Source organism: Neofelis nebulosa, chromosome 7, assembly GCF_028018385.1.
Source record: "Neofelis nebulosa isolate mNeoNeb1 chromosome 7, mNeoNeb1.pri, whole genome shotgun sequence".
NCBI lineage: Eukaryota > Metazoa > Chordata > Mammalia > Carnivora > Felidae > Neofelis > Neofelis nebulosa.
Window position 1 is genome coordinate 1061426 of NC_080788.1, and position 25801 is coordinate 1087226.

General features: G+C 61.3%; 1 protein-coding gene and 1 long non-coding RNA gene across 3 annotated transcripts in view; both read right to left on the reverse strand.

The window, feature by feature from the left end:
* Window positions 1–624: 624 nt before the first annotated feature.
* Window positions 625–6014, reverse strand: LOC131515896 (uncharacterized). The gene is made up of 3 exons (XR_009263732.1): window positions 4175–6014; window positions 2619–3437; window positions 625–2062 (listed from the first exon to the last, which is right to left on the reverse strand). It is a non-coding gene; the product is annotated as an uncharacterized LOC131515896 (long non-coding RNA).
* Window positions 6015–14010: 7996 nt separating this feature from the next.
* The window catches only part of RASGRF1 (Ras protein specific guanine nucleotide releasing factor 1), a 100886-nt gene continuing 89095 nt past the window's right edge, over window positions 14011–25801 (reverse strand). For both annotated transcript variants that reach the window (XM_058736318.1, XM_058736316.1), the window contains exons 24-27: window positions 22666–22745; window positions 17102–17219; window positions 16279–16347; window positions 14011–15313 (exon numbers count right to left, since the gene is read on the reverse strand). In XM_058736318.1, coding sequence (XP_058592301.1) covers window positions 15221–15313; window positions 16279–16347; window positions 17102–17219; window positions 22666–22745 — 360 coding nt within the window. In that variant the 3' untranslated portion in view covers window positions 14011–15220. The remainder of the gene's footprint in view (window positions 15314–16278; window positions 16348–17101; window positions 17220–22665; window positions 22746–25801) is intronic.

A 25801-nucleotide genomic window follows, 5' to 3' on the forward strand; every position in this document is an offset into this window, starting at 1 on the left:
GGACGGGGGCGGGGGCACCGGGGGGCGGGGCTCCATGGGGGAGGGGCACCGGGGATGGGGCGGGGCTCCAGGCGGGGGCGGGGCTCCAGGCGGGGGCGGGGCTCCGGGGGCGGGGCTCCGGGGGCGGGGCTCCGGGACACCCTGCGCCCGATGAGGAGACGCACCTGTGGTGCGCGCTCTGCCGCCTCTTCCTCCTACGGTGCAAGGAAGGCCTTCGCGGGCAGGGGTTGCTGCGGGGCAGTCACAGCGTGACCTCGTCTCCCTGCCCGCCCCCACCCCCGGATGCCCCTATCTCCACCGTCCGCCCCCAACCCCCGCAACCCCCCATCTCCCCCACCGGCCCCCACCCCCCGCAGCCCCTCATCTCCCTGCCTGCCCCCCTGTCCCGCAGTCCCCCCTCTCCCCCGCCTGCCCCGCAGCCCCCCATCTCTCCCGCCCGCCCCCGCCCCCTGAACTCCCATCTCTGGTCCTCATTAACCACGTTGGAATGAACTTACAAGTCATATATAGTCTTCCTTCTTTCTGCAGATTTGCCAAATGCAGAAAATGGCCCTGAAGCTGCTAATAGGACTTGTTTTGTGAGGCTCCCCCCGCCCCCGCCCACGTTGGGGGCCATGTTCTTCACCTTTGTACTTGCCACAGGTTGTTCACCCCCCACCCACACTCCCATTTTATGGATGGGGAAACTGAGGCCCCAGAGTTTGTGGTAACTGTCCCAGGAAGCGTGTGTTGGGAATCTGAACCCAGGTTTGATCTACTGCAGTCTGTCATTCTCCATTTTTGCAGCCAGAGGCAATTTGGGGTGCGGTCAGGGCCTGTGGGGCCGTTCTGTCTCAGCTCCCACCTCTCTCCCCAGGGCTTTTCTCTCCCAAAGTTCTCAGCCCAGGCTGTGCTCTGAGGCCCCAGGGGACCAGGTTGGTGGGGGGGGGGGGGGATGAGGGTTGTCTCCTAGGATGTGGCTGGTGGGTAGGGGCCCAGGAACGTGCACGGAAGGGGCCTAAGGGTGATCTCTTGCGGCGTGTGGACACTGACTCTGCAGGAGAACCGGCATCGGTGCCTGCAGACTCTGTCCTGGCAGATAAAGTGGATCTTTGTCAGTTTGTGACTTTGCTCCCGTCTGGATGTCCCTCTGGTGCACTTTGAGGCAAAGATCTCGGATACTGCCCTGCAGTGAGGTTTGGTAAGTCCCCGGCCTCAGGAGGACGCACAGCTGGCCTCTCCCGCAGCAGGAAACACGGCACCTGCCCATCCCAGGCGCCTCTGACCTCTGACCCAAGACCTGCCCCCTGGGCTGGGGCCCCGGTGACCCTGTGGTGTGGATCAGGAGGGTGTGAGATGCAGTGAGGAAGGCGGTGGCTTGGTCAGCTGGAGACCAGTGTCTGGGTCTGGTCCCACTGAGGATTCACGGTGCGACCCGGGCAAGTGGTTTGCACCATAAAAGTGACTCGCCCCAGATACGGGCTCAGTCGTGTGCCCTGTGTCCTTTGCTGCCTACACTCGTTTTCATGGTGGGTTTGTCTGCACGTCTGGCTCCCTCTGGGAATCACCTCTGGGATGGCCTCTCCGTGCTTCCGGTCCTCTGTACCTCTACAGAGGTGGCACTGGCAGCACAGCCCTGCTGGGCCCTCGGGCGGCGGCCCGAAAGTTCCGTCCTGGGTTATTTGTTCAGACACAGTCCAAGCACTGCTGTGAAGGGACTTTGCAGACGAAATCAAGGCTTTCAGCCAGCTGACGTTAACGGATTGCCCAAGGGCCCCAGGACAATCACGTGGGCCCTTCAAAGCAGAAGAGGAAGAGGCAGGGAGATGCGCCCGTCACCTCCAGGGGAGGCAGGGGAGCCCGTCACCTCCACATGGACTTCTGACCTTGAGAACTATGAGATGATGTCTGTGTTGTCCTGAGCCCCTACCTGTGCGGTGATTCGTCACGCAGCAGGAGGAAACTCACCCAGCAGGTGAGACGTTCAGGTTAACTGGTGCCTCTGGTGGCAGGTGGTGGGCACGTTCTCAGGCTCCCGGGCATGCAGAGGCTGGCACGAGTTTGCGCTTCTGGGGTCTGGGGGCTAAGAGAGGAGTCGTTACCTCCCTTATGGATGTGTTAGACCCAGTTCCGAGGGCTTTACGTGAACAAACTTTCTCATCCTCACTATTGATCCCCATTTTACAGATGAAATGATCGAGGCACTTAAGCGATCGCCTAAGGCCACACAGATAAGTGATGGAGCTGGGGTTCGAACCGCTGGCCGGCTGAACCCACAATTCTATGAAGTAGATATCGTCCTCTCGGGAGCAGGTCAATGACAGCGAGCCCCAGGCCTGCCCTCCTTTCTAATTAGCCATCAGCAGGGGTCGGGCACCAACCAAACCACAGCTCCTGATTCCTCGGGGATCACCCGCAGCCTGCCCCGCCTCCCCGGCTGTGGTCACCTGTCAGAGTCCACCTCTTAGCAGACAAGCTGAGGGCTCACCAGATTCATTTTTGCACCCCGCCTCTGGCGTCTTGTGATAGTAGGAACTGCATTAACAATGTAATATGACATAGTAGCTGCCACCGACGTGGATTTGCCTATTTAATGCCTATAAACCCTGTGAGGTTTGTAGGAGCATACAGGTACCCACTTCCCAGATAAAGCAGCTGAGACGTGGGGAAGTTCAGTAGGCCTTCTGGCAAGTGATGGAGCTTTTTCCACAGCTACGTGCTGACTTTGTGTAGCGGGAAGATAGGGCGTTGGTTAAGTGGTCGGGTGGACAACTGTCTGTAGAGGGGCCTGTATGGTGGAGTGGATAGAAGGAGCAATGGCTGGCTGGAGGGAGGGAAGGAGGGAAGGAAAGGAGGGAGGGAGGGGATGGAAGTATAGAAGGATGCATGGATGGATGGTTGGATGGATGAATGGATGGATGGTTGATTGGATGGATGGATAGATGAGTGGATAGAAGGAAGGAAGGATGGATGGATGGATGGATGGATGGATGGATGGATGGGAGGGAGGGAGGAGATGGATGGATGGTTGGATGGATGGATGGTTGGATGGATGAATGGATGGATGGTTGATTGGATGGATGGAAAGATGAGTGGATGGAAGGAAGGAAGGATGGATGGATGGATGGATGGATGGATGGATGGGTGGATGAATGGATGGATGGATAGATGAGTGGATAGAAGGAAGGAAGGAAGGATGGATCGATGGATGGATGGGAGAGAGGAAGGGAGGGAGGGAGGAAGGAGATGGGTGGATGATGGGTAGATACAGAGGTGAGTGACTGAAGAGCTTGTCAAACGGGAAAGGTAAGGAATGCAGGAGGGAGTAAGTCTGCATCCGGGAGATTCATAGGAACTCGGGTCTTGTGCTGGCTCTGTCATCCACCGGGAGACCCTCTGTCAACTTGGTCCCTTCCTGTGCTGTGGATCAGAGAAGTTGTCCTGGAGATGTCCTCCAACTACGAGAGAGGCCACAAGTTAGCGAGCACCCTTGGTGAAGATACTGCATCTGCAGCCAGAAGAAGGGCGAAGGCTTCCAGAAAAGTCCGGAAGCCGCGTTTCATCAAGGCCGCCAGGACTGGGACGAAGGCAGTACATCATGTACAAGGGAAGAGTTAGAGCCCGTCATTGTTTTAGTTTTTAAAGTTTGACACTTTGTTCATCACGGGGTTTTTTTTTTTTGCATTAATATTTGATTTTTAAAAACATTGCCCTAAAATATTATTTATCTTGGTTACTCCAGCTTTTGGGCGCTCGCTTACATTTTGTGCCTGAGGGGTATGTGTCGCTTCATTCGCCCTCGTCTTGGCCCCTTGAGGGAACCAGCAGTTTCTGGAATCTTCCGCAAGCCCCCACACTTCTGTGCAACTTACTCCTGCTTAGTTCGTTTTGCTCTTGCGTCTGGGGGAGGCAGGAGCTGGGGGGCCAGAGCCCAGAGCATGTCTGCCTCCACTCATCTGTCCTCCAGAGCCCCCTTCAGTCTCCTGTTGTGCACAGATTCTCACCGCCGACCCTGTCACGCAGGGTCACCTCCTGTGAGACGTCCGTCCACCCGCACCGCGCTCCGCACCATGCACAGGCGAGCTCCCCGTCCTGCACATCCCCCAGCTCCCTCCCTACTCTCCTCGCTTGTCCTCTCTCCCTTACAGAAACTTCCCCTTCCAGAACCCCCCAATTAATAGTCTGCATCCTTTACCGTTCGTGAGAGCGCCTTGTGGAACTGAGCGATTTTCAGCCGGTTTGCACCTGTTTGGCTGCTAGTCTGAGGGATCAGTGCCCAAGCCGTCCTGGTGGCTAAGTGTTTTGAAAGTCGGGTTTCCTGTATCTTGCCCTCGGCGGTGAAATGAAGATAAAAATGCTGGGGTGTTGGAGCTCAAGCCCTGGGCCCGGCATACAGCAAGCACAGCACGAATGTAGCACTAGAAATAGTTGGCCTCACTTATTCGGGGTCAGATGGTGACAGGCTCGGGCGTTACAAGTGACACCTGAGGGGCGTCTGGCTGAGGGAGGTTTGGAGGTGCTGTGCCCACCCCCCGAAGTGGCTTGCCCTTGCCGTGAGAGGAACAAGCACGGACGTCAGGGTTTGTGGTCGGGCGCGAGGCTCGTTGGGAACCAGGGGGCAGGAAGCCGCAGGTGGGGCCGTGCAGGGGCCCCCGACCCAGAAGAGGACCAGTAGCTTTGCCCTGCCCCGGCCGTGCGAGCGGGACATTCCTGACCTCCCTTCCCGGCAAGGAGGAGTGGCCTTGCCTCGTGGGGGGCGTGAGTCAACTGGGCCTGAGTGTGGGTGACAGTTACACGGCAAACACTCGCAGTCGCAGGTGGCGAGATGAGGGCCGACGGGGAGCCGGCCGGGTGCCCGGACTGGCGAGACGGTAGCCGTGCTTGGTGCACCCGGGCGACCCCTGGCCAGCCTCACGGGGCGGGGGGGCCCAGGCGCCTCTCCTGCCCCTGCCTGGTCCCCGTCCCGCCAGCGGTCACTCAGACCCTTCCTCCTCGGACACCCGGCCCCTCCTCTCCTCCCAGCCAGAAACCTGGGGTTTCCACCCCTTGGAGGTCCCGTGGGAGACACGGCCCCCCCCCGAGAGCTCTCTCTGGCCCGACCCCTTCCTCTTGTTCCGTTTTCTAACCACCGTGAGGTCTGTGCAGCGCACGACCCACCGTTTTCGAGTGACCACGCAGAGGCAGGCCACGAACAGATCTAAACCGCTTCTGACCTCGGCTGCCGCGCTTTTCTCCCGACACCGGCGCTCAGTTTCTTTGTGTCTCTCTCTCTCTTGTTTGTACCGAAATTCAAATAAAATGAAGTGAGCCATTTCGGTGGCACTTGGGAGTTCATAGGGTTATGCAACCACCACGTGGGCCGAGTTTCAAAACTTTGTTATCTCCACGGAACAGCCCACGCCCATTAAGTAACCACTCCCGGCTTCCTCCACCCCAAATTCCCCAGCAGCCACTAACCTGTTTTCTGCCTGCAAACATTTGCCTGCTCTGGACACTTGGCATAAAAGGAATTCTATGCCGTGTGACATTTACCGGGTGACGTTTCGTAATTGCCTTCTTTGGCTTAGCATCATGGTCTCGAGGTCCATCCGAACCGTAGCACGTATCGATCGATGCCTTTTCGGGTCACCTGTACCCCCAGCGCGGGGCTGGAACTCCCCACCCTGAGATCAAGAGCCGGCCGGGGGCCCCGATGTTTGTTTAAGGCCGAGGGACGGTCCCTGCGTGGAGACGCCACGCTTCGTCTGTTCCACCGTCCACCCGTGGACACGTGCGTGGTCTTCGCTTCGGGGTTATCGTGGAGGCTGCTGCTGGCAACGTCCGCGCACAGGTTTCTGTGCGAACACGTGTTTTTTTTCCCCCGGGGGTGGGGTCCTGGCAGGGGCATCACGGCGTAGCGCTGTCTGACTCCCCGAGGACCCGCCAGACCGTTTTCCCCACAGAGGCTGTGTGTCATGTTTCAGTCCCACCAGCGGTGAACGCGGGTCTGCACTTGTCTCGCAGGGACTCGTGATTTTCTGGGGGTTTGGGATGTGACCGCAGACCTCGCAGTGGGCGTGAAGCCGCGTGGCGGTTGTGATTTGCATTTCCTTCATGACTCGTACTGTTGAGCATTGTCTCAGGTGCTCGGTGGCCGTCCGTCCGGCTTTTTTTTTTTTTTTTTTTTAAATTTTGTTTGAGGGCGGGGAGGGGCAGAGAGAGAGGGAGAGGGAGCATCCCAGGTGGGTTCCGGGTGGGGACCCCGGGTGGGGTCTCGTGGGAGGCGGTGACACAGGTCTGCGGCATGACACAGAGGTCACCCCGAGATGGGACAGATGAAGCCCGGGACTGGAGAGAATTAAGGAAGATTTCCCGGAGAGAAGGGCATTGCCAGAGGGTGGGGTCTGGGGAGGCAGGAAGGGGACGCCAAGGGTGGTGCTCCAGGAGGAGGGGAGAGCGTGACGGGGGCCGGGAGGTGGCCCAGGGCCGAGGGCTGCAGAGCTGACGTCAGACCCCGCGCTGGCAGTCACTGTATACCCGGGGCACACTGCCGTGGGACAGTCGGGGTTCCTTCCCTGTGCAGCGGGGGTGATGGCGCCCCTGGGACTCGCACAGCGGGTCGGGCGTGGCGGGTGCTTGTAGAAGCTTCCCGTCGCTGCCGTAGCAACTTATCACGCCCTTAGGGGCTCAAAACAACACAAACGTATCTTCTTCCATCCTGGAGGTCCGTGGTTCTGGGGGACGTGGCCCATCCCCCTGGGCTGGTCTCAAGACCAGAGTCAGGGGGTCCGTGGGCCTGGGCTTTTATCTAGAGGTTCTGGGGGAGAATCTTCCCCCAACTCATTCAGACTCAGGCAGAATTTACTTCCTGCAGTTGTGGGGCTGAGGGCCCCGGGTCCTTGCTGGCCGTCAGCACAAGGCCACCTGCGTCTCCGTCACCGTCTTCCAGCCAGTGGGGGCAGGGAGTCCTCCTTCTCACACTTACAACTCTCTGACTTCACCTCTGCACCGTCTCTCTGCCTCCAGCTGGAGAAAGCTCTCTACTTGTTTTCTTTTTATTCTGAGAGAGAAAGACAGCAGGGGCTGGGGAGGAGCAGAGAGAGAGGGAGAGAGAGCATCCCCCAGAGCCTGACGCAGGGCTCGATCCCACACTGTGAGATCATGGCCTGAGTCGAAATCCAGAGTTGGACGTTCAACTGACTGAGCCACCCGGGTGTCCCTGAAAGTGCTCTACCTTTAAGGACGTGTGAGATTAGACTGGGCCACGTGATAAGGCTAATCTTCCTATTTTAAAGCCTATAACCTTAATTAACTCTGCAAAGCCCCTCTGGCCAACATACTATATTCACAGGATCCAGGGGTTGGGGGGTGGACACCTTCGGGGGCACATCTGCCCGCCACCGTCCCATAACTGAGGCCAGCCAATGGCGCGGCCCGGTGGGCACATGCGGGGCTAGGGGGTGATGAGGTCACGGAAGTGAACGTGGCCGTGTCCAGGGGCCGGGTGGACCTCTGCTCACGTGTGCCTGGTGAGGCTTGGGCACGTTATTCCCCGGGCCCGGCTTCTGAAACAACCCTCCTGGAGGTGTTGAAACTCGACCCTGATTCAGGAGGCCTGGGGCGGACCCAGATCCCACATTCGTGATCAGGTCCCAGGTGATGCTGACGTTGCGGGTTTAGGGGGCACATTTTGAATGGCAGGATGTGGTCCATTTACTCAGCAAGCAGCCCTGTGGACCGCGCTGGGCGGTGGCTGATGCAGGACTGCGTTTCCACCCTCTTGCACACTGACAACTGTGTAATGAAGGGAGAGACGACTGTCAGACGAACGCTGGCACACTGGCCGTTCTCTGGTTTTCACGAGCGTAGAGTTTTCCAGACGCCACATCGTGTGTGACACATCGAACACGGAAGCAGACACGGGAATCCTGCGTTTTTGCTTCGGCCAGACACGAAAGAGATTTGCAAAAATGTAAAACAATGCCATTTTTCTCACTGAGTTATTTTTGGGGGGGCGGAATTCAGTGAGTTTTCATTAACAAACGAGCTCTTTATGTCTGTTGAGAAACGACAGTCAACCGAGTAAGTGTGGAGGTGTAATTGGTTTTATGAAACAATTCACGGATAGGGCCGCAAGCAGAGTGTGGTCCCCAGTGGGAGGTTTTATAGGAAGGAGGCGGGAAGTCCCCAAGGGAGGGACGAATGTCCAGGGCCTGGCAGGGGGTCACCCACATGACCCCCGCAGCGCTGGTCTGGGAATTTCAGCTGCTTATAAGGTGACATTCTTGTCTGAGAAGTAAGCAGGTGAGCCCGTAAGAAAGCGAGTCGAGGGGACAGAAACGCGGAAAGGCCCCGCCCTGCCTGGACACAGAGGTGATTTTGGGCACCACCGCCCCCACTGGTAAACTGGCCCTCGTTTCGTGTCCCCAGAACCTCACCCCACAGGTGGCCCGCATGCCCTTGACGGAAAGCTGGTTGTCACTGTGCTGCAGTCCGTTTCTGTCTCTCCATCTCCCCAGTGGCTCTGGTGACAGTCTGGGGACATCCATGTCTCCCCGCCTCTGTCTCTCTGTCCCCCCACCCCCAGTGGCTCTGGTGACAGTCTGGGGACACCCATGTCTCCCCGCTTCTGTCTCTCTGTCCCCCCACCCCCAGTGGCTCTGGTGACAGTCTGGGGACACCCATGTCTCCCCATTTCTGTCTCTCTGTTCCCCCACCCCCAGTGGCTCCGGTGACAGTCTGGGGACAGCCCATGTCTCCCCGCCTCTGTCTCTCTGTCTCCCCACCCCCAGTGGCTCTGGTGACAGTCTGGTGACACCCATGTCTCCCCGCTTCTGTCTCTCTGTCCCCCCACCCCCAGTGGCTCTGGTGACAGTCTGGGGACAGCCCATGTCTCCCTGCCTCTGTCTCTCTGTCCCCCCACCCCCAGCGTCTCGCCCCGGCTTTCGCAGCCCGCCAGGCGCCACGTGAGCGTTAGACCCCGGGTTGTTCATTTCTTAGTTCCTTTAGCCAGGTGGAAACAGAAGGTTCGGGGAAATGTTCCTGAGTGTACATCGTTTGGACAAAACAGCACCGAGTGCCGGTGAAGGTCAGCCTTTACCTCAATGGTGTTTCAGGTCAAATTTTGAGTTCCGTGTAATCAGGCCGTGTGACTTAGAGTACAAGGGCACCGCCATGTTGGCGAGATGGCAAGCTCAGTGATGCTTATTACCACGGCACAGAGAGCCTTTGAGTCTAAACAAGATGACCAACGCTCGCTTGGCCTGGGGCTCATACGACGTCACTCCGTAGGATGGTGTTACCACCTAGTGAGAGCCTGTCCCGTCAGAGCTGCTCCTTTGTTACAGGAGTCCGAACAGCATGGCTGTGTTGTTAGGTTATGAGGACAAATACTTTTTAGAATAAGGCTCATCTGTCTGGAGCAAAGACAAGGGCGCATCCATATGTCGGGAGCACGGTCCCACGCGCCTTGAGCGATCCAGGGAGACAGACGTCGCAGGGGGCGGGGTCACGGTCCCCAAAAGATACCAGGGCCTGGTCCCTGGAACCCAACAGACTTGCCTGGGGCTCGGGCTCCAGGGTCAATGTGTGGGCCAGTCCCTTTCTGTCGTTCAAGTCAAAACCAAAGGTGAAGTTCTCGGGAAAGGATGGAAGGGAGTCAAGCCTCGGGGGTGATGATTTGGGCTAGTTTCTGTTTTAACACGTCGGCACGTAATACGTTTGTTGCTGTCTGATGAGATCTTATAAACTGTGGTAAGACATGTACAAATGCAGAATTTGCCATCCTAACTCTCGAGAGCTCAGTGGTTTAAGTACACGCACGCCGTCTGTAGCCAGCCCTGCTGTCTGTCCCCTGGACTCTCTTCATCTTGCGACGCTGAGGCTCTGTCCCCACCGAACACCAGCTCCCCCGCTCCCACGCCCGGCCCAGCCCCCATGCACCGAAACCCCCAGTCCCCGCCCTCCCCCCCCCCCCCCCGTCCCCAGCCTCCCCACCTCAGCCCCCGGCCCACCCCCACGCACCGAGCTCCCCCCAGTCCACCGATGGATCCAGCCGGGCGCCCCTACACTTCCTCTTTAAGGCTGAATTGTGTGTGCAGACCGCACACGTCTATCTGTCCGTCCATCAGTGGGCACTCGGGTGGCCCGCTCCTTCTGGCTGGGTGAAGAATGCTGCTGTGAACAGCGGTGCACAGTTAACCCTTGGGGAACCTGCTCTCTGCTCCCTGGGTGCGTGGCCGGAAGTAGGGTGCTGATGTTACTGCTGTTTTTCAAAGAATGGACGTAATTGTTCAAACACTTCCCCGAAGTTTTAGTTTTGCATACACTCATCAGTAAGTACCATTATAGTGGCTGATCTAACACACTTATGTGGGTTTTTGGGGGAGTCCTCAACAGCTTGCAAGCATGCAGAGGGCAGCTGTACTTGGGGAACGGCTGGCCCCAGGTGAGAAGCTGCCACCTGCCTGGGAACGGACTCAGGAGGTTGACACGGACCCGCGACCCCCTGCAGGTGGGTCAGGGGTGACCCCTGGTTTCTGGCTGGCACAATCGGGTGGGGTGCGGAGATCGGTCTGGTCCAGTGGAGTCGAGGTGGCCGTGGGGCAACCCCGTGGAGACGGCTTCTAGATGTTTGGCCGTAGGGTCTGGAGCCTAGAAGGAGGGGTGGCTGTAGCTAGAAACTCAGGGGTCATTAGCTGGGTGGGTCTCCTGTCCCCAGCTGGGTCTGGAGTTCCAGGAGGCCAGGGATGGGGTGGGATGCACATTACCTGGAGGTGGGAGCCCCATCAATACCTGGAGGGCGTGTGGGTCCGGGTGACACCGCCATAACCTTGTGGCAACAACCGGCCCCTGTTGGGAAGGAGGTCACGGTCGTGAAGCACAGGGCTGGTGGGAGTGGCTGCTGGGGCGGCCAGGGGCCCGGGCAGCTCTGTTCGCCTTGGTGAGACCCACTTACAGCACAGGACCCTCAAGGACCAGGGCAGCCTTCCTCTGCCTACTGACCTTAACAAGCTCCCCTGTGGGCTTGGGGGCGCACAGCTTACAGCTGTGCCCACAGCCCCGCCCACAGCCCCAAGAGCCCCCCCATGGCCCTGCCCACAGCCCCATAGGCTCCCCGGCAACCCGCCCCCCACAGCTCCTCGAGCCCACCTGCAACCCACCCGAGGCAAAGCCGTGTCCCTTCTTGAGCCAGCTCCACTGTCACCCACCTACAAAAGGGGCCAGAAGCCGTGCCCAGCTGCACACGAGCCCGAGGCCGAAGGAAAAGTCAGTACCACTGACCCTGTCTGTACCTCGAATGCTCATATTTTGGTCACCATGCATGCTTCCGTTAATTTTGAATTTTTACTTTTTATTTTATAAATACAAAATATTAATTAAACATAAAATAAAATAAATTAAGTTTATTTATTTTTGAGAGAGAGAGAGAGAGAGAGAGAGAGAGAGAGAGTGGGGGAGGGGCAGAGAGAGAAGGAGACACAGAACCCGAAGCAGGCTCCAGGCTCCAGGCTCTGAGCTGTCAGCACAGAGCCCGACGCGGGGCTCTGACGGTGAGATCACGACCTGAGCCAAAGTTGGACCCTTAGCTAACTGAGCCACCCAGGTGCCCCAATTTTGGCTTTTTAAAAGCATTAGAATGTCACCTTAATGACAGAGATCTTTTGGCAGCCTCTTAAATTTGACATGGGGGTGGCATGTGTTTCTCTGGCCTCACTTTTCCTGTCCTGGAAAAGCCCGAGAGCTGCCTGGCACCTCACCCGATCCGCAGCACGTGTGCCTGCGTTCAGGTGACCGGTGGCCTCGTGGCCTCTGTAATGGTGACATCACGGTTTTGCATTCTCCGGGTTTCAGCTCAGACGTGCCAGCCTCAGGTGGCCTGCACACCACGACCCTGCCCCCGGTATTTGCAAAAATCGCCCGCTGCCCGCCGTCCAGCAGAAGGCGGCTTTGTGGGGACAGGGACCCTGACGGCGTGGCTCGTAACCGAGTCCGCAGTGGCCGGGGTGGCCTGACGCTGAGCATCCTGTAAATGTGTCATGAAGGAACAATAGCCAGTGGTCGTCCAGTGCTCGCCGTGCGCCAGTCCCCCGGCCGATCTTCACGGGAACCTTCACTGTCGTTGTAGACCCCATTTCACAGAAGGGGACACTGAGCCAAAGGGCAGACGTAGAAGTTGCCTAAGGCCCTACAGCAGGTGAGCGGCGAAGCGGGGAGCAGACGCTGGGCCACCTGGCTCACAGCGGGACATTTGGGGCCAGCCCGTGCACTCTTAGCTGCTGTCCCACGTCCACCTGTCTCCCTGACTAATCGTGATGACCCGCAGACGTCCCCTGGGGAGGGAGCAAAGTAGCCGCAATGCTGCCTCCCGTCGGGAACAGAGGAAGAAACACGTTGAGCTCCGGTCCGGTGCACCTGCCGCCTCGGGGTCTGCTCGTGGTGGGGAAAAGGGCGCGGGGGTCCCCATCCTGAAGGACGCGGACACCCAGTTGTGGTTTCCTCCTTCCCTCCAGGACCTCAGAGGAGGGGACAGCACTCAGCACACGCCTGGGCCTCGGGGACTTGGGCTGGTGGGCGGGGCCCACGGAGCCCCAGCTCGGCCTTTACTCCAGACGGTAACAGCTGCTGCCGTGGCTTACCAAGAGAGATCTTTCTGGGACCCTGTCATGTGCTGCCCCCACCATCAGCCGTTGCTTCCGTGCCGAGCGCTTTAGCTGTATTAGCTCATTTAATTCTATTCTGCGAAGTATCCCCACCCCTGTGGTTCAGTCACTTGCTGGGCCCCCCGCAGGCGAGTGGTGAAGCTGGCTGTCCAAACCAGGCCCTGTCCCTGTAGAGGCGCCCCCGCTTGGGTCACAGTAGAAGTGGGATAAAAAGGGTCTGGGGGACCTGGAGAGCAGGTCCCAGGGGCCGTGGCCCTGGGAGGTTCCGGAAGTGGGTCCCGCCTTACCTCAGGTTCCGTGCCTGTACCTGAGGGCAGCGTTCTGGGCCCAGGTTCCACGAGTGACCGTGAGGAGGCATTGGGGGTGGACCCGGGGCGGGGTGCACTCCCTCTCACCTTCCTGTCGCCCTTGGAGGCGCTGGTGGGGGGGCGGGGTCATGTCCCAGCCACAAGGCAGGTCCTAGGCCTCAACTGGCCCCACCCGGGAGCTGCCCTCCCCTCCGGGAATTCTCTTCTCCCGGCTTCCCACCATCTGCTTTCCTCCGCATCACTTCCACCCCTGTGCTGCCCCTCATGCCAGCTGCTGCCCGGACGAGGACACGCGCTCATGCTTCTGGGCTTTCGCTAACCTCCCTGCTTGGGGTGCGCTCCCTCCCTGCCTGCCTGGCGGGTCGCCCCTGCTCGCAGCCCCCTCCATCTCTGCGGGGCTTCTCTGAACCCTCCCCCACGTCCTCTCCTCCGCTGCCCCCCAAGGCCCTTCCTGTCCCCTCCTGTGATGGCTGAAGTGGCCTGTCTCTCTAGTGACTTGAAGAAGCTGCAAATCCTCTGTTCCCGCAGCTCGATCCCCTGGTGACCCAGCGGGCCTTGGGGACGGCGTGGGATCAATAGAACACTGCGGGAGCTCTGAGGCTGGGTCGCAAGTAGCCCTTCAGCTTTTCCCCAGCCTCCTGGAAGGTGGCTCTGGGACCGGGAGGAACCCAGCCACACGCAGAGGCCCGGTGTGGGTGGCGGGGGCAGGGGGACAGCCCAGCTCGGCCCCCAGCCAGCACCACCTTCCCGCCACGGAGAGCGCTGTCCCAGACCCCGCGTCCAGTCGAGCCTTCAGATGACCCCCCCCAGCCCCAGCTGCCGTGACCGTGACCTCACGAGAGAGACTCCAGCTGGACCCCGTCGGCCCCCCAGACTCTGAAGTGTAACAGAAACTGTTTCAAGCCATTAAATTTCGGCGCGATTGTTCCGGGGCAGCGGATAACTGGACTGCGGACCGCGTGTCCCCGAGGGCAGGGCTTGTGTCCCTCCTGTCCCTCCGGTCCCTGCCCGGGCTCCAGTGAGGACCGAGCGCTCCTCAGATTCCCCTTGAGTGCACGAATGAAACCCGTCGAGACTCACTGTTCACCCTGAGATAGAAGAAATTTATTAGCAAGAGGTAATCAGGAAACATATATTTTTACAAAAATGGAAATTTCTTTTTTCCAAACAAGCTGTAAGTGGAAATATTTTAGGACTAGGAATAGAATTCTCATACCACTAAGGTATTGCTTACAGCAGGAGCAGCCTGTGTGCCGTCCTGGGGCATGCCAGCCGCGCGGAGCTGACTGTGCTCTCCCCGCCGCACGGCGTCACAGCACGTGGGGGTATTCGCGGAACGGGTGCTGCCGGACTCCTGCTGGAAGGCGCTCGGACGGGACTGCGGTGTGTGCAACACAGACACTCACTGATTTCCTAGCTCTACGGCGTGGCACTATTTTCACAAAGCGAACAGACTCGGAGCATCTCAACGTAAGCTGGCGGTGACCGTTAGGCGGCTACGAGACGAGTGACATTCTCTGGGTCCCCGACTTGCAGCGGATGCCGGGCAGCGGCCGACAGAAGTCGATGCGACTCTGTGTCGTGACTCCGTTCCCCTGGGGACGCTCCAGGGCCTCGGCCGGGTTCACGGAGACCCTGGTGTGGTTCCCAGAGCAGGGAGCACGTGGGGCCTGCACAAGGTGGTGTGCTGGTGTCGCGGGGCGTGGTTCTCAGCGGAGAGGACCCCCTCCGTCCAGGTTACCGGGAGACGGAGAGTTCTGACCCCTGTGGTTTTGGCTGAAAAAGCTGCTTTGGAAACTGGCATCGCCGTCAGCGGGAAGATCCGTGGATGACTGGACTTCAGGGTGCGGTCCCCGCCCGCCTCCCCCCACCCCCCCACCCCCCCCCCGTTACGACGACTACATGGAACATGCTGGGAGGGCACCCGGGGGGGGGGGGCCGCCTCAGCCCGGGGAGAGGGGGAGGCCTGGGCCGCGGAAGGACAGAAGCAGGGTGGCGCCCAGGCTGGCGTCTGCACGGGCTCCGTCTCCCCGTCCGAGAGAGTGGGGGGCTGGGAAGGCTACGGACGCGGCTGGAAAGAAACAGGCGCTGCGGGGGGGCGGGGGCTGGGGGGGGGGCGAAGTCTCACACGGAGCGGAGGCTCCTGTTCCGGTTCTACGGGGTTCTAAGAACGAGAACGGATTTGTATTCTTGGAGAAGCACATACTAAAGAGGAGAATCCAGGAACCAGACAATTATGTACACATCACACCGCGTGTGTCCGTGGGGCGCCGGGGCCGGGCCGGGCCGGCTTCAGGTGGGGAGTTTGGGCTCCATTCGCAGGGAAGACTCATAGAGGCTCTCCTCGTCCATGACGAAGGACTGGTCCAGCAGGTACTGGGTCACCTGGCGAGAGGAAGGCGAGGGGCAAGTGGCAGGCGGTGGGGACACGGGGCCCCCGCGGGGGTGGGGCGAACGCGTCTGAGCCAGCGCTCCGTCTTCACGTGGGCCGGCTATTATTACTGACTGCCGCCTGACGGGGATATGAAGTCATGTGTGGCCAACGTCACCCTTGGCTGAACTCTAGGTGAAGCATTTTGGGCTCGTACTTTGGAAAAAACCCTCTAAGATGTCAGTCGTAGGACCTAGGTGGCGAGTGGGTCACGTGTTCTTTCAGCGTTTATGCCGAATACACATCAGGCTGAGCGACATTCACCCCGAGAGGAGAAAGGGGAAACCGAGGCTGCGCTTCCGGCCTCGCACGGCTCGCTCCGGGGCGAGATCGCGGAGTGGACAGAATCACCCTTCCGTCCGCCCTCCCGCGTCACCTGCTGGATTCCTACAAGTAAAGGTGCCTCGAGGGGCAGCTCCCAAGCCGCACGGGCAGCCCCGCTTCGCCAAGTTCTCCTCGAGGCTCTTTCAGTTGTCGCTTTATTATTATTATTATTATTTTGCTCTGAAACCCAGGGCAGAAGGAAAACCACACCACAAACGGCTGCACTCGGCCGGGGGACTTTCCACCGTGAGCCCTTCCCAGCTCTGAACTTTGTAACTAGGGGGCGTCACTTTCCAAAAAGATGTTGTAAACGCTGCCTCTCTTGGCTGGGAGGGGGCCCAGACGTGACCTCCAGCCGTCCCGGGGCAGGTGAAAATCAGACGGGAGCAGCAAGCTCAGCACCAGCCGTGGAGCGGGGAGAACTCACCGCTGGTCGGGGCGGAGGGAAGGCTTCTTGGAAAAGCTGGCGTTTGAGCGGGGCCCCGGGGGGTCGGGGGAGGAGAGGGGCTGGGTGTGCAGGGAGGGGTGCGGACTGGCGGAGGGAGCGCGTGCCCGAGGGACAGCCCCGGTGACGGGGAAAGTGCCTCCGGCTTACCTTCACCTGGTGTTCTATTTTATAGGCAGTTTGCTGGAACTGGCGAATCTCTCGGATGATGTGAGATATCTGCGAGGACGAGGACAGTTTAAGAAGACGGTTTGCTCTCTCGGGCTCCCCCAGCCCCTCCGCTCCGCGGCGCGGACGGGGCACCGACAGCCGAGCCCGAGGTCGGTCTCTCGGCTCACACACACACACACGCCGCCTCCCGAGAGCCCCCATGGAGGCGCGTGGCCTCCTTCGCCCCGGCGATCTGCGTCCGGGGGGACACCAGTAAAGAGTCTACAGGTCGATTACGTGACAGAAAAAGCACCATTCGGTCGGAGAGGGCAGGCTGTCCGACATCCCCAAACGGTGCCCACCTCTGAGCAGAAGCCGGGCACCCGCCACGTTCCGCGTGCCCCCTGTGCGTGGGTGCCGGGGCCCCGTGCTGTCACCAGGACGGTGCTTGTGGCTTGCGGGTGGCAGAGAAGCCCTCCTAGGGAGCCCCGTGTCGACTGGAAACCGCGTCACACGGAAGCCCTTCGAGGCTGTCGTGCGGGCGGGCGGGGGAGCCACGGCACCGGCCCCGGCTCCCTCCTCCTGCTCGGCAGGGGCCGCCTACGGATTCTGTCTGCCACTGGCTTCACGTGGCCGGCTCTGCCCCTCCCCCGCGGGGTGACCTCGGGCGGGCCACGGAGCCCCGCCAGCCCCGGGCCGCTCTTCTGTGAGCCAGCTCCAGGCTGCCGGGTGCGCGTGCTCAACCGCGGGCCCGGCGGTGCCGGGACTCGGCCCGCGCTGCGACGCGCCCCTGCCCGGCCCCCCTCTGCCCCGGGGGGCTCACCATCCTCATCTTGGAGAAGTTGACCAGGCCGTCCTGCGTGCAATCGGGCGTCCCCTCTTCGATAAAGGCCAGGTCAGCGAGGTACATCCCCAGGTAGGGGACGCACGGCGGGTCGCAACTTCGAAGCAAATGGCATCAGACAAACGTTTTTCATTTGAAAACACGGGCGTCCACGGACACAGAACGCCCCGCGTGCGCGTGCCGGAGGCCCGGGGTTGCCAGCCGCCTCAGCGTCAGCCCTCTGGGGCCGCGGGCCCCGGGCTCCACGGCCGGCCGCCTCCCAGCCCCCTCGCCTGACTGCCCCGCGAAACCCTCCGCGCAGCCCTGCCCTAGACCCACCCCCCAGGGGACCTGCCAGCCCCCACCCCCTTCCGCCAGCCACGCTACCCAGCCCCCCCCCCCCCCCCCCCCCCAGTGTCGTTCCGCTCCTTGACACTCCTCCTCTGCCTCGACCGGCCGCTCGCCCCACGGGGATCTCCTGCCCACCTGAGCACCGGGGTCCCGGAGCAGGCAAACCCCAGCCCTCGAGGTCCCCTTCCACAAGTGGCTTCTAAGCAGGGGGCTGGGGGCCAGCGTCCCTAACAAGTGACCTCCTGGGGAGGGAGCATTTTGGGAGACACGACCCAGCAGTGGTGGACCACGCCGCTCCCACTTGGGGGGCTGCTGCTACAGTTTCATCACAGGGGGTCGCCCTGGAGCCTCTGGGCGGGGCCCCAGCAAGGGGCCCGATTTTGCGTGGGTCCGGCGGCCACCGTGCTCTGGCAGAGCTCCGGGTCGTGCCCTCAGGGGACCCCTGATGGCGCCCCGCAGCCTCCTCTCAGCGCAGCGCAGCACGCAGACACGGCCAGTCTGGCCGCGCGCACTTGCGGGGGGCAGGCGACCCCCGCTCCTCGACCTCTGACCTTGTCTCCTCGAGGCCACGCGGCAACCCGCCACTCCGGAAGAAGGAGAGGCAGGGAGGTCTGTGGGGCAAGAACAGAAACCCGGCCTCTGCCCCTCGCCTGCTAGGCGTGTGACCCTTGACCCGAGGGTCCAGCCGCCCTCACACGACGGGGCCGATTGCCCAGACAGGTCTAGGAGGTCAGGCTAGGTGATGCGCCCACGCTACATGAAGTAGCACGGATGCACGAGGGGAAAAACACATCCGGTTTTCGTCCGGCGGTCGTACGGCTTTGACGCCTTCTGACACTGGCCATTGTCCTCCCCTGTTGCTTTCTTTTTTGGACAAATGGCAACAGGTCTCAGGATGGGTGTTGACAAATACCAGGATCCCTGCCAGAAGCGAGAAACCGCTTTGTTTTCACCGGGTCTGTTTATCGTGGCAACCTCGTATTCGTGGTTCCCCGTTTACTGTTCTGACACGCTTTTCCTTCTTACTTCAATTTACCTCGGGGAAAACGTGAGTTAATTATAAGGAAGCTACGGAGAGCGGATCCCGCCGGCACATGAGCAGCAAAGCCGGGATGGAGGTGGGCCCGGGGGTGAGGGAGACCGTGGCCAGAGTTGTTTTCTGACCTGTAGGTCTTGACTCTTTCTTGGGTGGTGAAAATACGTTAAGCGTTGATCAGCTTTTTAAAGAACGAAAACAACAACAACCCAGAAGTAGAATAAAAGAAAATATCTGAGTTGGTTACGCGGGCCAAAAGCACATGTTGTTTTGTGAAACTTTTGTTGCTGTTTCCGTGTATGTATTTGTGGGAAAAAAAAAAGTGTTCTTACTGGGTTGTGATTTAAAAAAACAAACAAGACACACAGGGTCCTGCGGGACCACACGGTCTGTGACTGTCACAGGTCAGGCTCTCCGACCCCGCCCATCATCCTCCAAGTCTGGGCGGCAGGTGGGACTTAGTCGGGAGACGGAGAAGCAACTCTGTAGCCAGCGCTGGGGGGGGCGGGGGGGGGGGGTTCGCTGGCCAGCGGCTTCCGAGAGGGGCTTCCCTGCTCGCCCGCTATTTCTGCTCTTGACGGTGACTAGGAACGCGGAGGGCCGGAAGGACCCCCTGTCTTGGGGGGAGGGGAGGGGGGACCGGGGCCGCAGGGAAGGAACACGCAGAGTGTTCCCGGAGGCCGTACAGGGTCTCCGACTGCCGGAGCAGTGGGAAGTCAGGGGTTCCTCTGATCGTGGACGTGTATTCCCCTGATGCGTTTACCGGGCTCAGGAGCCCTCTGTAGGACGGTGGCGGGTGGGCACCTGGAGTCACAGCCCCATTACCGCTCTGTCCCTGGTCACCGCCTTCCGGGTGAGGCGCCTGGAAGGAGGGGCCCAGGGAAGCGCACACACGGTTAGTGCACGCGCGTGCACACGGCAAGTCCATCCGCGTAACCAAACAACCGGCCCGGACCCAGAGCCGTGCTGGTCAGCGTGTGGGGCTGCCGACGTGGCGCTGGACGCTGGGGGCAGGCGTGGGGAGCACGGGGCTGTGGAGGGTCCCGGAAGGCTGCCACTGTGTGGGGACCCAGCGGGAGCGCCTGAACGAAAGGGACACACGCAGAGGGCTCCTTGTAGGCCACGCCCCTGTGACCCCTGGCCGGCTCTGGACTCCCCGTGTGGGCATTTTCATCCCCCTCGGGCGGGGTCCGGCCCTGCCCTGGCTCAGGGCGGATGCGGGGCGGCTTCCTCTCCTCACAGACCCCTCACCCGCCTGTAACCTGCTGTTTTAGGGAAGAGACAAAAACGCCCCGCTTCCCATTCTAAACACGGCCTCTGGTTTTCCAGGCAGCGCCTGGATGCGGGAAGCCGCCTCCTGGTGACACTGGCATCTAGGCCTTGCCTGGGATTGTCTGGGGTCCCCCACCATCTTCCAAGAAATTCCTGATGACGTCATGTGGGAGGGGAGATCACGTGGTCCCAGCAGCTGAAAGCTCCGTGTGGCTGCCTGACGGGCTGGCCACCAAGGGGTCAGCCCTTCCTCCTCCGCCCTGCCCCAGCGTGGGGAGTTCAGCTCTCCCCCCTCGGCCCTGCCCCAGCCTGGGGAGTGGCCCTCTCTCTCACACGCCTCGCTGCCCCTGTTTAGGGATCTCCTCTCCCTCCCAAGAGGGTGTGAGGGGCCCTCGGGCTGGCCACGTGGGCTGGAGCCCCAGTTCTGGCATGCAGTGCGAGAAATGAGGTGCTCAGATTTTGGGGGAAAAATTGCAGTGGGGCCAGGAGTGGGGGTGGGGGTCGCAGTCCACTGTCGTTTTGCCACCAGGGCACCCACTGCTCTGTGGTCTCGGCAGGAGACTAGGCTCTGCTGTGTGGTCACGAGCAGAAAATACAGGTGGAAATGAGTGTGTGGCCTGGTGGCCACCCCTGGGCCCCTCGCATCCACACGGATGGATTTTGTCCCTTGCGAAGGGCGGGTGGCGACGGGCTGGTGGTCAGCGAGCCGCCCGGGTCCCCCACAGCCCTCTGCTCAGGGCGGCCGCAGCCCGCGGGGAGCGTGGCCCCGCGTTCCTCCAAACGAGGGCTTCCCATCAAAGCAGAGCCCGAGTACAGATTTGCCAACGTGTGCTGGGTTCAGATTAGGCCGGTGGGCAATCCCAGAATTGACCCCAGCGGGGCTGGTGACCAAATGCTACTGAGGACTTGACTTCCTGGCCACGTTTTGCTGCACGGAACCGGAAGGGTGGTCTCTGGGCTCGGGGAATGAGGAGGGCAGACGGGGGCATGCTCGGGGGCCCTGGGCAGGGGACTGGGGGTGCACAGGGCACGCGCTGTCGGTGGGCCCGGGGGGATTTAAGAGTGTGGCTGAGGGGAGGGGAGTAGGACGTAGGGGTGAAGTCTCGGCCGGGAAAGGCCATTCACTAGCCTGCGTGCGGGCACGAAACCTTTCCAGCGATGGGCTACACAGGAGGCCCCGTCCGGGCAGGCCACCGGCTGTGCTCAAGACTGACCTCTCCCTTCCTTCCTGTGACCACTGTCTCCCCCTCTGCTGAGACAAGACCCCGGGGTTCACACAGCACAGCTCTACGGTGCCTCTGGAGAAGGGGTGCAGGACACATTCGCCCCACGTCCCCCGTCTCTCCTTCCCCTGCAGGGCGTGGCCTCCGTGTGCATAAAGCGATAACCCGGTTTGCATAAAGGTCTCAGCTCCTGAATGCCTGAGGTCCCCCACCCCCTTGCAGCCTGGAGCAGAGGCGTCTGGGACAGGCTGACCGGAGCCCCCGGGAAAGAGGGAAGACGGGGGGGGGGGTGGGGGGGGGGAGGGGGCGGTTACCGAGACAGACCCAGGCCACAGAGGCGACGGCAGACAAGGAAGCCATGGGCGGGAGGCGGATGGAAGGGTGCCCGGCAGACGGACAGGTGGGTGAATGCGCGGTGAGGCGGCCCGCACAAGCACAGCCCACGGGCTCCGGGGGGCCCGGGCGCGACAGAGACAGCACAGATGGCGGGACATCTGAGGACGAACGCGGTGCAGATGAACGCAGCAATGGCACACGGAGGTGGCGGAGGACGGCCCGCGTGCGGCGGGAGGGAAATGAGGGCACACGGGCGGGGCGCGGGTGTGCCAAGGGCTGGACGCGGTCCCCGGGCCCCGGGGGCAGTGGCCGCGTGACTCCGCACGACAGGCGGGAGAGGCGCTCTGCAGGGAGCCGGGACTGGGGGCGGCCCCGGGGTCTCGCCAAGGACGGCAGGGACTAACGCAGAGGCTGCGGGCGCACAGCGAGCGAGCGAGCGAGCGAGCGGGGGTGACCCCAGAGCCCTCGCGCGTGAGCCTGTGGCCGCCGTGCGCCCCAAGGGGCTGAGGCCGATGCGCTGGGAGGGCCCGGGCCCTCGGGCGAACCGCAGAGCACTGGCCTTGCAGGCCGCCTGGGCCAGGGCCTGGCTCTGTCACCGCGGCCACACGGCTCTGTGACGGCCACTAGCGCCTCAGTGTCCTTGTCTGGAGGAACGGGACGGGAGGACCCGCCTCATGGTGGCGGGCCTCCTCGGGGGCGACTGCCTCTCCCGGGGACTTGGCAACGTCTGGGGGCATCTCTGGTCGTCAGGACTTGGGGAAGGCACTGGCATCTGGTGGGCAGGGGCCGGGGCTGCCGCTCAACAGCCCACGTGGCACGAGACGGCCCCTCAGCGTGGCGTGGTCCTGCTCTAGTGATGACCTGCCCGCCTTGCCAGCGGTCAGGTGCGACATCGGCAAATCTGTGTTCTCCGATTCCCAGATGCCGTTTGTGCAAACCGCACCTGTTCCCATGACTAATTCTCAACGAAAACGGGAAAACGCGATCCCATTAAGTAAACACCTTGACCTCACAACCTTCCCTGATGTCGGAAACACTGAACTGTGGGGATGTGTGTGCGTCAGCGTCGAGGCGTCTGGGGCCACGGCCGTCCCGCGTGCTGGGACTCGGGCGTGCTGCCCCTCCCCTCGCCCGGAACTGCCGCGGAGACTGGGATGGCTTTAGCAGACAGTGGAGGACCAAGCCGACCCACCCTAGAGGTCTGGGGAGCCCAGGGGCCGCGTGGGCAGACGGACGGACAGACAGACACAAGGACCTCCTGCTGCAGCCAGACGGGGCGCGTGGAGGCCTCCGCAATGCGGTTCTACGATTTGAAAAATAACGGTGACAAAATGGCACACACTTACTTTTTCAGAGCTTCTCTGAGATTCTTAAATCTGCCCTCTGATGACACAAGCTTTTGGAGCTTGTCAATCAAAGCTTTTGTCTAGAAAGAATCAGAAGCATTTACCAACGCGCGGCTCGCAGGGGCCCGAGGCACCGGCCCACGGTCCACGGGCCGCCCTCGGGCTCCGGGGCCGCCCCTGCTCTGCCTCCTCGCAGGGCAGGGCGTTTCTGGGGACCGCCCCCCAACTCCTGAAGAGTCAGCCACGGACCCTTGTCCTCTCACCCTTCAGAAGCACGGGGGTGGCGATGCGGGGGATCTGAGTGCCGGTCTCACCCCTGCAAACACGGACCCGGACACCGGGGTGGGGGTGGGACCGGGTAACTGCAAGGGGCCCTCCGGAGCAGAGCGCAGCAGTGGCCGTGGCTTCACTTCCGTGGCCTTTCCTGTGCCCTCAACCCCAGGGATGCGGCCAAGGGTGCGGGCACAGAACCACACCTGTGTATCTCAGGATGCCGCACTAACGTAAGAGTCAGGAGAAAAGATGGCAGGTGAACTGATCACCTAGAAGACAAGACCGTGATGGGGAAGAGTGAGCCCCCAGCTGAGGGTCCCGTTTGTCTGCAGGGAGCAGACGGGAGCCACGGAGGCTGCCCAGGGTCTGGCTTTGCGGTCCTTTCCCTGCCGGCCGGGGGTCCCTTGGTCTTGGCGGTCCCCGGGTCCCTCACTTATGCAACAGCGACGTGGCTTAGCGACCCCACCTCTCCAGCTCCCGCCCTCAAAATCCAGGCCGTAACCGAGAACGGGCGCTGGAGGCCAGCTGTGCGCACGTGGCCTGGAGGGGACGCTGGTCACACGGGCCGAGCACACCCCTCAGCTTTGGGCCAGACGTTCCTGAGAAATCTGCCTGCAGAAAGCGACACTGAGACTTGATTCAGATGGGAGAAGGGACCGGGGTGCGGTCCTCGAGGGGCCCATCCAGTCTGCTTCCTCCTGGATGGGGAGCCGTCACCTGGTCCTGACCAGCCCTGCTCAAAGCAGAAATGCGTGTGGACCTGGTGGCGGAGACACAGCCACGGGCCGTGATTCTGTGCCCCTGACGCAGCCGCCCTCAGGTACCGGCCCGCAGCCTGGTGCCGACGTCAACCGCGGCCCCGGGCCTCCGCTTCTCCTGTACTTTCTAGACTTCTCTCTCCAGAGCTGGGCCCGCCCCCTCCTCCTCCCCACTCGCCTGCAGAGGAATGGCCCCGAGGCAGCCGGAGACCAGATGTGGGGGCCCAGTGTCCTGGCCCTGGGGCCACAGCAGCTCTGCACACACCCTCCGCAAGCCCACAGACACCGCTCCTGTTCCATGGCTGGCCTCCACTTTCAGTCTGGAAAATGGGAGGGTAGGCCCCGCTGGCCACTTAGCTCCGGATGAAGTACCACCATGCTAGCAGTCCTGAGGATACATGGGGGATATTCTGATGTGTGTGGGGGACTGGGTAGACACTTGGGACCGATCTGTGGCTCTGAGATGGGCACGCTTAGACTCCTTCCACATCTGTGCTCCTCTGGGGTGTCCCGCTGTCCACGAAGGAGCTTTGCAGCCTGGGAGGCCCCTGGATACTCCCGCCGCCGCCGCTTACAAAGTGAGTTCCAGCTTGAAGCGGCCGGGCCAGGAGTTTCCGTCCTTTGGTGCTCAATGGGACCCAGGCCCCTGGGATTCTGGGCATCTCTGCCGGGAGGGTGGAAACAAGGGAGCCCTTGGAACATGTCGCTGAAACCAGAGACCGAGCAAGGGGCCGGCCTTGTTGTGTTGAGAAGGAAGGTGGTCACAGAACCTCCTGAAGGAAGATCCCATCTTCCCTCTTCACCAAACAGAATGCTTCCTGACGGCCAAGGCTGCTCCCTCGCAGAGGAGCCCCAGAGTACTGGCAGCCGAGGAGAGATTTCTGTCCCTACTGAGACTCAACTGTCCTCCAGAGAGGAGACACGCAGATCCGGCAGTCACCTGCGCCGCCCCATGGAGGGGCGCCATCCGTCCTCTCCTGGAGGGGGACACCCTTTCAGAGAGGCTGGGGGAGGGAAGGAGAGAACAGGGAAACGGACCCAGAAGTCCCTGACTGAGCCTGACTGCTCGGCTCCAGCCAAGGGCTGGCCTGGACTGGACAGAATGCTTTTCTGCTTCAGGCACATGCGAGCCAATGATAACAACTACCTGCTGGGGCTGCACCTCACGCCTCTAAGACACGTGGCCGTTCCAGGGGCCTGGGGGTGGGGGTCACAAGTATCCACGGGATACCTGCAGAGACGCAGCAATCCTTCCCGGGCCGGTGCGGGCCAGGCGCCGTGCAGACGTGCAAGCTGAGGGCTGGGCGAGGCCGCCACAGGGCGTGTGAGCCCGATGTGCTTTCCGAGGCATCGCCGATGCCCGGGTCCTGAATGACATCCGAGAACGCAGGCCTGGCCGTTACTCTTGATCTCTAACTGCCCTCCCTGTGCACCCTCTTGAGACAGCGGGAGACTTCGGGATGGTTAAGGAGGTTCCCTCCCAACTCTACAATAAGGGTGATGCTGAAGAATGAGGCCAAGAGTTACGGAGCCCCCACTGTGGTGGGAGCCTCCGGAGAAGACAGCACCGTTCTGAAGAACGGGCAGAAGAAAGACACGGGCCTGGAATGGCCATCAGACCCGCCGACAGACCCGTCTGCTCCCTGACAGGCCGAGTCGGCTCAGATGAGTTGGGGGTTCTGCAGCGGCCCGCTCAGGAATTCACAGCACTGTGGCCACGAGCGGCCAGATGTGCCTGCGGCCTGAGTCCCTGTGCGTCCAGGCTCTGTTCTTTCCAGGAGCCCACTAACAAGCTGGCACCTTCCGTTGCCCGTCCCAGCCCTGGCATCTCTGTGTGTTAGGAGGCAAGAGGCCTGGCGTCACGGGGGGCAGGAGGCACCCTGCAGTCACGCCGTCATCTGGGGCCAGAGTGACCGCACTGCAGGGAGGGCAGCATCCCAGGGCTTCCTGAGTTTGGCTGCTTTTCTAGGGAGGAGGGATGTATGGACCCGATGCCTGCTCGTGGGGGCGGAATCATGACCTGTCGTGGGCGTGAGGATGGTAAGAGGGCAGGCAATAAAGAGAACAGCGAGGCGGGCACCGTATGTAAATCCAGAGGAGACAGG